Raw genomic sequence first — 9,339 nt, forward strand, 5'->3', positions numbered from 1 at the left:
TATGGCAGGAGTGGGACTGGATGAGCTTTAAGGTCTCTTTCAACCCAAACCTGTCTGGGATTCTGGGATTCTTTTTCAGGCAGAGAACAGAGCTAAGTACTGCCTTGGGAATCCCTTTTGCAGGCTGGTTCCTGATGTATGTGTCCCTGAGAGATGGGATCCAAGAGATGATGCTGATGGGGTGATCTGAGGACCGCTGAGCCCAAAGGGACCAGGCAGTGTTGTTTAAAGCAGGATTTGCTCCTGTGTCTTGGAATATGCTTGGAGAAGCTTCACCCGATCCTGCAGTGTGCTGTGACTTTGGTCCTTGGTACCTTCCCGAGGATATTGATGCTCCTCAGATTCAGGCAGAGGTGAGCCCGACCCAGGACTGGTGCTGGGGTGAGCAGTGCTTGGTGCATGTCTGGGAATAGTGACTGGGACCACTGGTGGAGAGGGAAACAGGCTGGAAACCCAAGCAGGATCCCCCAGCACAGGAGAGGGGGCAGCCCTGAGGTTCAACCACTGGAGCCGTTGTGGGGTTTATGTTGATAACAATATTCCGTATTTTTCTTCTGGCCTGGCTTTGGAAGCTCCATGTAGGACTGAGGAGCTGCTACTGCTTCAGCTTCCCCCCACGATGTGTGTGACCTCATGGCCCTTTGCTGCCCATCTGTCCCTGCTCTGGAGCCCTCCTGCCCCACTCCCTGTGCCTCTGGTGCCCCGGGCCGGCCCCGTGGGCGCTGGAGCTCTGCAGGGAGCGGGAGCAGGGATGGAGTGAGGGAGAGGCTCCCAGTCAGTGTGCAAGTGCCATTGTTTTGACACAGAGGCATCTGGCACTGTCAGAAAGAGCAAAAAGAGCCCCCACAGCAGATGCTGCCAAGGCAGAAAGCTGGCAGCAGGCAGGCAGGCCTGCACAGCGCCTGCTCTCATGGCATCCCAGCCTGGAGCTGGGCATCCCAGCCTGGATCAGGGCATCCCGAGGGTGAGGTGGTGCCCCACGCGGGGCACTTGGACCGTGCAAACACTGAGCACTGCCTGAGGTGGAGCTGGGAGCGGTCACTGGAGGCTGGTGCTCCCTCAGCTGTGCTGGCACAGAGCAGAGCTGGGTGTCCCACCCACGGCGGCTGCTGTGTGGGCACAGGGGGTCTGGGAGCACACAGCTGCTCTGCTGCTCCTCTCCTGCTCCTACAGGGTCTCCTGAGCCCCACACTCACACCACAGGCTGGTATTCCCTGTTTGATACCCCTGTTCTGTGCAACCTCTTGGCCTGCACCCTATGCTAGGGCTGTTTACAAGCTGAGATGGAGAGAGAGGAGGGTGTGCCATGCTCTGGTCTCCACATCCCTGGGCAGAACGAGATTTGATGTTCCTGCAGCTTGTTTTTATCTGCTCACCTTTCCCAAAATGTGCAGCAGCTCCTGCAACAGGTCAGTGTCCTGGTGGTGGAGGGGACATACCCACATGGCACTGCCACATCTGGGTAAGTGGCACTGAACTGGTGCTCACAAAAGTGCTTTTGAGGCTGTTTCTAAGGTCAAGTTGTTTAATACTGACCCTCTGCAGGTTCCCCTGGGGGTGGTTTGAGCCCTCCCTCTGTCATTGCCTCTCTATGCCTGCCCTGTGGAGCAGAAGAGGCAGGGATGGGACACTGGGGTGGCCACTGGGATGAGCACTGAGGTGGGTGCTTGGGGCCAGGCTGCAGTGCAGATGGAGCTGAGAGGCCCTGACAGCCCCTTCCTGCACACAAACAGGCTGAACCTGCTCCTGTCCAGGGCAGGGATGGTGGTTCTTACCCTGGGGTGGCATAACTGTACCTGCCCTTCCCAGCCAGGGCTCCCCTTATTGCAGCACAACGTGTTTGGGTGGGGAGGGTTTTACTTTGACCATTTTTAGGCTAAATGAGGATTTCAGAGGCCTGTGAGTGCAGAGGACTTGACCTGGTGGAGCTGTGGTCCCTTCAGCTCCTCCAGCTCGAGAGGAGGAGCACACAGCTACTGCTGGCTCCCACTGCTGGGGCTGCGCACCCCAAAATTCACCGAGCTGGAGGGTCCAGCACATCCTGTCAAGGTGAGGACACACATCCCCCTCCTCCCTTCTGTGCACCGGCCGAGGAAACGCTGCCTTGTGTAAATTTACATCTGACTGGCCAAATGGATGTTGTGTCGTTGCTGGCGGAGCAGCAGCGGCTCCGCTGCTCCCGCATCGCGGCAGCAATCGAGGGGCTTGAGTTATAGCACAACTTATTCCGTTTTACAGCTCCTACAGCGTTAACAGATGTACAGGCGTCTGATCCAATCATGCAGCAAGAGATTTTGGGGCCAGTTCTTCCAGTTTTGACAGTGTGGAAGCCGGGAGCAGCCATACATTTTACAAACAAGAATAAACGACCCTTAGCAACATATGTCTGTGCTGGCAGCTCCGGCACAGCCCGGGAGCAGGCGCCCTGCGAGGCAGGAATGTGGCTGGGCACTGCACGGACAAAGCATCTGCCTCCCCCGTTATATTAATGAGGTGCAGGCACTAAAATCCCTATGTTGTAGGGCTGGATTTGCTGGGTAGGGACAAAGAGCTTGGAAAAACAAATGCCAGCCCGGAGCAGACGAGCTTTATTTGTTTTAGAGCCTGCGTTCCATTGTAGTGGCTCTGCTCCTGCTGCCTCGACGGGCTCTGGTGCCGTGGGATCGTAGCAGGGGCAGCTCGGCCGCGCTGGGCCTTGGTGCATGAGGTCCCTGATCCAGCCCTGTGTCCCCACCATTGGTCTCTGCTCCCAGCACAGGGAGAAGGCCACACCAGGGTCTGAACAGTCACAGAATCCCAGCATCACTGAGGTTGGAAAAGCTCTCCAAGACCATCAAGTCCAACTTGTGACTGATCCTCAGCTTGTCACCCAGCCCAGAGCACTGAGTGCCACGTCCAGTTGTTCCTTGGACACCTCCAGAGATGGGGACTCCACCACCTCCCTGGGCATCCCCTTCCAGTGCCTGACCACCCTTTCCATGAAGAAATTCCTCCAGTTCCTCTTGATGATCAACCTGAACCTCTCCTGGCACAGCTTGAAGCTGTTTCCTCTCATCCTGTCCCTTGTTCCCTGGGAGCAGAGCCCAATTGCCCCTGGCTCCACCCTCCTGTCAGGGAGTTGCAGAGAGCAAGAAGGTTCCCCCTGAGCCTCCTTTTCTCCAGGCTGAGCCCCCCCAGCTCCCTCAACCTGAGGCTCCCTGGTGACCTTGGGGACACTCTCAGGACAGAAAGTCCTGCTCCTGGCCCAGTTCTGGGGCTGCGCTCAGCCTTGTCTCTGCTCCCTCCTAAATTCAAACCCTGCACCAGCCTCCCTCTGCCTCAGCCCCCCAGAAACAACTGCTGTGGATAGAGAGGGAGAGAGGGGCAGCTGGGAGCATCCCAATAAATTTAATCTCTCCATCCTATTAAAGTGTAGTAGCTAAATTTATTTCTCCTTGCAATCCAAACAATGCCAGCTTTGGTCCCAAACCAGTACTGAGATTTCTTCCCCCCAGCTGGAAAAAAAAAAGGAACTACTATAAATCCCTCCCAGAGCTGATTTATGGAGCATTCATGAAGAATTTATATTGCAAAGGATTTTATTCAATTAAACTTGAAAAGCCTCTCGATTCCTGAGGTTCAGTAGCGCTCCTGGAGCCAGAGCTCCCATAAACCTGGATGGTCTGTCTGGAGCAGGCACTGGGGGAATGGCTGAGGTGACACTGAAGCTGACAGGACCATCCAAATCCAGAGCATTTGTCACTGGGATGTGTTCCAGGCTGAGGCTCAGAAAATTACTCCATGAAAAATGTGCATTAACAATAGCCATGAAATATCTGCCTAAAAGCCAGGTGAGTGATGAGATGGGGGATCTGTTAGTGCTGGGTGTTCCTCGCTGCCCAAAAAGGGACACAGAGCCAGGGGCTCTTTTAGGAACAAGTTTAAGATTGTTTCTGTTCAAATAATTGAACAGGGGAAGGTGTGGGATGGATTTAAAAGCTGCCTCCACTTTAGCGGACAAGCCCTTGATGGGCATGACTCCCTTGCAGCCCACAGCGTTCCCTGGGGGAAGGCTGAGACCACCAGGTCCCACATGGATTCTTCCCGGTTATATTTCCAAGCTGGAAGGGGCTTGGACTTGGCTGCAAAGCTGGAATCGTGTGTGTTGTGCAGGACATGGGGGTGGGTGTGAGCTCACACTGCTGCTGGAATGTGCATGTTTACACGTGGAATCGAGTGTTCAGTCCCTGGGGAAGCTGGAACAGAGGATGTGTTCTGTGCTGAGCAGTGTTCTGCTCTCATGGTGTTAGCAGCCAGGTTCTCCAAGCTCTAGAATGTTCTCCAGGCCATGTTCCATCCCGTTCTGCTGGGGGCTCCATGGGGCAACACTCTTGAGGTTGACATGGACCCTGCAGGGGGTGAGACCAACCCTCAGGGTGATGGTCCCTCTTACCCAGGCCCCCATCTGAGGCACTGCCAGGGCCCTGCTCCTCATCCCAACCCCTTTTCCTGCAACCTCAGTGCTCTGGGTGGTGCCAACCCAGGGCTCTGCTGTCCTGGCCGGTCCCTGTTTCGAGGGGCAGCTCCACCTGGAGTCAATCCCAGCACAGCCATGGGATTCGGCCTTTCCTCCTCTAACCCCTCCATCCTGTGAGCCCCATTCCTGGCAGAGGAAGCACTGGACTGTCAGCACAAGAGACATTCCTCACGTGCACAACAAGAGGCAGTCAGAGCCAAGGAATTCCTGGTGCATTCCTGTAAATCTGCACAGCCCAGCTCCAGCCGGGGCTGATGGATCGGAAGCGACTCAGAAGAGAAAAGCACACAGGGCTCAGTGTTGAGTGTGACAGTTTAGGGCCCTTTGGTACAAGGAATTTCACATTTATTAATTCAAAGCTGTGGACATAATTCCCAAATCCCTCCACCTGCTGCTCCACACCAGCACCGTGACTGACACAGAGAACCTGATTGTTTTCCTCACTCCTCAGAGTCCTTCCCACAGCACCTGCCACTGCCCAGGGAAATAAAGGCATCTCCAAAGTGTTTTTGGAATTTTCCTGCCTCAACTCCAGCCTGGGAGCAGCAGTGACTCTAGTGCCATCACCACAAGGGATGTGTGGACCAGGCCCAGTGAACAGAACAGCTGTTTATGGGTCCCTTCCAACTCAGATTATTCTGTGATTCTGTTCCTCTCAGGATTTCTCAACAAGGTCATGGTTATTTCAGCTGGAAGTCCTTGGCAGCTCCCACCTCCAGTCCAGGATTGTTCTCTTTCCCATCCTTGATGGGCAAAAGCAGTCTGCTGGATTCACCTTCCCATGATTAAGGAAATAAACATTCCAGCTCCAAGCTATGGCTCAGGTTTTATATATATTTTCTCTTCCTTCCCTTCCTTCATTGCAGCATAACGTGCCAGGACGAAGAGATAGTCACTGAGCCTGGAAACCAAAGGAAAAGCAGGAAAACCACTTCAAAGATCTTATACCAGAAGCTTCTCAGGAGGCAAAACCCCAGTTTTCTCCCAAAACTATGGGAACACCACCAGGAATGCTTCAGTAGGACAGAGTAAGGGTTTGGGGTAATTTATTTTTTTCCTACCTGTTTAAATATTTGGCCACATTTGGATCTGCTTCCCCTGCTTGGACTAAAGGAACCACACTGGAAAAAGCAAAGGAAAATGTTAATGTTTAGCTTTCCAGGTGTGAGTGCACAAAGAGCTGTAATTTGCTGGAGCCCCTTCACTCCCCAACTTCCTCCAGGGTCCCCCCTCTATCTATGAAGGCTGTTGGCTTCTCCAGAGGAATTTGGGGGGGGGGGATAAATGGTGCCAATACTGTTTGTGACTGTCCAGGAGGCCCCCAGCTCTTCTCCTCCAAGGATACTCATCTATGGCTATGACTGGACAGAGAGAGGCTACTTACGAGGTTCTGGAGGAACAGGACAAGGGGGAATGGTTTCCAACTGCCAGAGGGCAGAGTTAGATGGGATACTGGGAAAGAATTGTTCCCTGTGAGGGTGGTGAGGTCTTGGCACAGGCTGCCCAGAGAAGCTGTGGCTGCCCCATCCCTGGAAGTGTCCAAGGCCTGACTGGACAGGTGTGCAGAATCCCAGAATGGTTTGGGTTGGAAGGGACCTGAAAGCCCATCCAGTTCCATGCCCTGTCATGGGCTCAGATATCCCCCACCAGACCAGGCCATCCCATGCCCCGTCCAACCTGCCCCTGAAAACTTCCAGTGAGCTAACTTCCAGTTAAGCTGCTCAGAGCTTCCCTGGATCTCACACCTGCCAGTGTCCCACCTTCCCGAATTTATCAGACCAGACAGGAGCTGAGCACAGAGCTGCAGCTCAACACAACCCTGTCTGTGCTGTCTCGGCTCAGATGACCCAGCTGAGGGGAGGGAAGACACAGTCTGGCTCTGTGCTGCCTGCACTCCTGGAATTGGACTAAACAAACAAAAGCTTGGCTCAAGCCTCAGCTGCAGCCCAGCCCTGGCTGGTGGCTCCCACTGCACTGGTTTGCTGCTGTTGTAGTGTCCCCATCCCCTTTCCCCAGTGTTGTCCCAGCATAGCACTCACCACCTCTCAGCCCGGCGGCACACGGCTCGGGAGAAATGGAGAGCAGCACTGCTCCTGCCTCCGGACTGGAACAGCAAGGAAACACCCCCTCAGTGTCTGTACCAACAGCACAGCCCCCCCTCCACTCCCTGGGGCAGCTCAGCACCTCTCACACATGTGAGACTGATCCCTGTGCCATGGTCAGGCAAGGGGAGGGACATCTGAGTGGCAGCAGGATGAGGAAATTTAACTCCCAAATCCTCTCTGCTTTTATTTGGCATTTGTCAATGGAAATAGTGGCCTCCCAACCTGTTTTCCTGTGGTAAGTGGTGGAGCAGGGCTCCCCTAAAGAAGTGAGTGAGCCTCCTGCAGCGGGTGAGAGGCACAGGCAGTACCTACAGGCAGGATGAAGGCTCTGAGGGGAGGGAGCTGCTCTGAGTAACTGTCAATCCACTGCTCCAGCTCCAGCACCGGCTTCTCGCTGAAAGATGTTCGTTCTGCAGAGGGGAAAAGGAGAATCAGCTGAAAAAAAAGTGATTTAGAAACAAATTCAGTCGACACACAGATCTATTTTTGCTTTCCTTGGATCAGCAAGTCCTAAGAAAGCATCCCAAAAAATTCCTCCTGCTTCAGCAGGGCCGGGTGGGTGCTGGGCCAGCGCCTCAGGCCACCTGACATCACTTGAGTGCCACAAGCACAGCAGCTGCTGGGACTGTATGTGATTCACTCAGCACCCAAGGACATGTGTGATTCACAGAATCCCAGAATCATTTAGGCTGGAAAAACTCTCCAAGACCATCAAGTCCAACCTGTGACTGCTCCCCACCTTGTCACCCAGCCCAGAGCACTGAGTGCCACGTCCAGTTGTTCCTTGGACACCTCCAGAGATGGGGACTCCACCACCTCCCTGGGCAGCCCCTTCCAATGCCTGACCACCCTTTCCATGAAGAAATTGCTCCTGATGTCCAATCTGAATGTCTCCTGGCACAGCTCGAGGCTGTTTCCTCTTTTCTTGTCCCTTGTTCCCTGGGAGCAGAGCCCGATCCCCACCTGGCCCCACCCTCCTGTCAGGGAGTTGCAGAGAGCCAGAAGGTGCCCCCTGAGCCTCCTTTTCTCCAGGCTGAGCCCCCCCAGCTGCTCCTCCCTGTGCCTCACCCAACACCCTGACACACTGCACAGCATCCAACCACCCACACAACCCCCTTCCAGGCTGTGCCCCACTCCTGCCATGCCAGGAAAAGGCAGGACTTACTCCGGTGAGCCTCCCTGGCGGAGGAGAGCGGCGTGGCAAGGTTGGAGCCCACATCTTGCAGCATGCACTGGACCTGCACGTGGCACCAGGACAGAAACCACAAGTGCTGTCACTCCCCACCTTTAACACGCCAGGGGAGGCAGATCAAAGATCCCACCCTCGATGTACCTCATCCCCAGTCTGCTGCAGAGGGAGCAGGGAAGTGCTCCCCAAGTGCTGCCTGAGAAGCCAGATTAGCACATGTTCTTGTTTTCAGTGGCACATCAAACCAGCCTGGCTGACTGCAGGACACTGGGAATGCTCACAGAACTCCTTGGCTGACAGGACACCAAACCTCTGGGAAGGCAGGGACAAGCTGCAGACAGCGCTGCCATGCCCCCCTCCACACAGGGCATCTCCGCAGCCTGGGATACAGGAAAGGCAGCCTGGAAAAGCTTCCTAAAATCTCTGATTAGCACCTTCTGCATTTCTGTGCTCAGCAAAGTTAATTAGCCAAGCTTACAGGCTGCCACCTACATCAGTGCTGTGCCCTCGTGGGTCTGTGCCCCAGTTTCAAACCCAAGGCTTTGTGACAACAAAACTTGTGTCCAAAATGTGTCTCTGACTTAACTCTGAATGAACCTAGAGATGAGTCTGCTGCCCATAACTGATCACCTGATCTACCACTTTCCTTCTTGGTTACTCTTAGAGAGTAATCTAGGGAGTCTTAGGTATTTACTTATTTATTTAAAGACTAAATGTATGGGATTCCTGCAAGTTTATGTTTCAGTACAGATGCAGCGACTGCACTGGGTGAGGATTACCATTAATACTCACTTTGTGAAGTTGTCCAACAAACGTGTGACCCTTTTCACTGCTAAACTCACCAGCTAGCCTTGGTTAGAGAAAAAAAAAAAAAAAGAGAGAGTCAGCTAGGAATGGAGAAATCACCACAGACACGATTTTCCATATGAAACCCCCCCGAGCTCGGCCCCTCCCAGCCGGAGTTACCCGATGGCCGAGCTCAGCTCGTCCGTGGCTCCCAAGGCCTCGAAGATCCTGTCGCCCTTCGGCCGCCGCTCCCCGGTGAACGTGCTGGAGAATCCTTTGGGAAAGTCGGGAGCACTCAGGGGTCTGGGGGGGCCCTGCCCTGGTGCCCCCCCGGCGCCCCCCGGGCTCTACCTGAGTCCCCCGTCCTGGTGTAGATCCGCGGGGAGCGGGCGGGGCGGTCACGGCCGGGGGGATCGCGGTCGGAGCTGCGGTGGCACAAACCGTGAGAGGGGAGGGACACACACACCGTGGGGTGGGGGGACACAGAGAGGAGCGGGGGGACAGTGAGGGGAGGGACACTGGGGGGGAGGACACACGCCATGGAGGGGGCGGCACCGGGAGAACACACAGTGAGGGGAGGACACACGCCGTGAGCGGGAAACGACCCGGTGAGGAGGCCTCGACCCCCTCTCTCACCTGTCCTCCCCGCTCCGCCCCCGCCGCCCCGCCGCCCCCGGAGGCCCCCGGAGGCCCCGGCCTGGCACTGCCAACACCGCCCGCCGCCACATCCCTGCCGGCCGCCG

At 55.3% G+C, this 9,339-nt stretch overlaps 1 protein-coding gene across 1 annotated transcript; it reads right to left on the reverse strand.

Annotated features, from left to right (window-relative positions):
• Window positions 1–4,810: 4,810 nt before the first annotated feature.
• On the reverse strand, window positions 4,811–9,324 carry MMAB (metabolism of cobalamin associated B). Its single transcript, XM_027894350.1, has 9 exons — window positions 9,233–9,324; window positions 8,948–9,021; window positions 8,777–8,870; window positions 8,603–8,660; window positions 7,787–7,859; window positions 6,934–7,031; window positions 6,556–6,620; window positions 5,578–5,637; window positions 4,811–5,417 (listed from the first exon to the last, which is right to left on the reverse strand). The coding sequence occupies exons 1-9, from the start codon at window positions 9,322–9,324 to the stop codon at window positions 5,330–5,332; spliced, it is 702 nt and encodes a 233-aa protein (XP_027750151.1). The 3' UTR covers window positions 4,811–5,329.
• Window positions 9,325–9,339: the final 15 nt, after the last annotated feature.

This window comes from Empidonax traillii, unplaced genomic scaffold (genome assembly GCF_003031625.1).
Source record: "Empidonax traillii isolate 1590-97213 ecotype Southwest subspecies unplaced genomic scaffold, ASM303162v1 scaffold426:size1138770, whole genome shotgun sequence".
NCBI classification, from domain to species: domain Eukaryota; kingdom Metazoa; phylum Chordata; class Aves; order Passeriformes; family Tyrannidae; genus Empidonax; species Empidonax traillii.